Below are 1,185 nucleotides of genomic sequence, written 5' to 3' on the forward strand. Positions count from 1 at the left end.
GGGGGGGTCTCAGACCCACGGGGGGTCCGAGCGCAGCCGGGAGCGGCCATACCTGATGTAGTCGTAGAGGTCGTGCCACTTCTCCCCCTTCGGCACAGGGAAAGCCATCTCCCGCGGCATGGGAGCGACCCCGCGGCAGGCCAGGTCGGCTTGCTGGGCCTCGGAGAAGGTCACACCTGGCAGCGCAGAGATACAGAGACAGAGAGTGAGCTCTGAGGCCCGTGGAGCCGACTGAAATCTCGTGCGCCCCGTGGGACACGGGCACAAACCGCTTCCCTCTTTGAGAACAACCTGAAAAACAAAGATTACAACCCCGAGGCCTGTAACGAACTAACACACCTTTGCACAGGAACATTCCCGAAACTCTCAATCTCCGCAAAAGACCCCAGGGCATAAACCCTTGGTATCGAGTTATAAATCCCCCAGGCCCAAGATTCACTTAGTTTTCTGTGCAGTGATTCAGCAGTTTCACGTGATCTGTGTTAAGGCTCCGTTCTCGTTTTCTTATCTTCTTCCCTTCACGCGTTTGTAGCTTCACGAAAAGTCTTCAAGACATAACAAGTTTCAGGAATCCGACAGCAGCATCTATAACTTCCTCCTCGCTGATGCTTTCCAGCAGGCCGGGCGGTTCGGGCAGATTTCCAGCACGAAAAAAGAAAGGCAGAAACGAAGGTTTTGACCAAAGTCTCTCTGCCACGCTGAGCAGGTGGATAAAAAAAGTAGGTTGGAAGATTTCCGAGACAAAAAAACCGCAGGCTCTTCCAGCAGATCAAAGCACGGGCCTTGGAGAAGGGAGGCTTGGTAACTCCTTTAATTTTTTTCCCCCGAAAAAAATTCTAACCTTGGTAAGATATTTAACTTTGCTCTTATCATTCACTTTTGCAGCTGGAAAATGAGAGGACGCTTCCCTCCGGAGGTGGGGAGATTGTATTCGCCAGCGCACATGAAACTTAACATCGCACCGCGTTATTTGGCCCTCTCTGCTTCCTATCCCGCTGCTAGAGTAACCCAGGCTGGCGCTCCGCCGGGGCTAACGGCCCTGCTGGCGTCACGCCGGCAAGAGCGGCTTTAATCCCCCACGGGTTCCATCCAGGCTGGGTTTAAGTCACAAGGGAAACCGGCGGCCACCCCGCGGTCTCGGCTCCTCACCCGGGTCGAACACCAAGTCGCTCGTGCAGAGGTTTT

The 1,185-nt window shown here is 54.3% G+C and overlaps 2 protein-coding genes across 2 annotated transcripts in view; both read right to left on the reverse strand.

The window, feature by feature from the left end:
• WDR90 (WD repeat domain 90) overlaps positions 1 to 355 on the reverse strand; it is a 27,314-nt gene extending 26,959 nt beyond the window's left edge. The window contains exons 1-2 of the mRNA XM_009320219.1: positions 340 to 355; positions 53 to 176 (exon numbers count right to left, since the gene is read on the reverse strand). Of these exons, the coding sequence (XP_009318494.1) occupies positions 53 to 176; positions 340 to 355 (140 nt within the window). The remainder of the gene's footprint in view (positions 1 to 52; positions 177 to 339) is intronic.
• A 163-nt stretch (positions 356 to 518) lies between these two features.
• CFAP70 (cilia and flagella associated protein 70) overlaps positions 519 to 1,185 on the reverse strand; it is a 27,419-nt gene continuing 26,752 nt past the window's right edge. The window contains exon 26 of the mRNA XM_009320220.1: positions 519 to 545. Coding sequence (XP_009318495.1) covers positions 519 to 545 — 27 coding nt within the window. The remainder of the gene's footprint in view (positions 546 to 1,185) is intronic.

This window comes from Pygoscelis adeliae, unplaced genomic scaffold (assembly GCF_000699105.1).
Source record: "Pygoscelis adeliae isolate BGI_AS28 unplaced genomic scaffold, ASM69910v1 Scaffold853, whole genome shotgun sequence".
NCBI classification, from domain to species: domain Eukaryota; kingdom Metazoa; phylum Chordata; class Aves; order Sphenisciformes; family Spheniscidae; genus Pygoscelis; species Pygoscelis adeliae.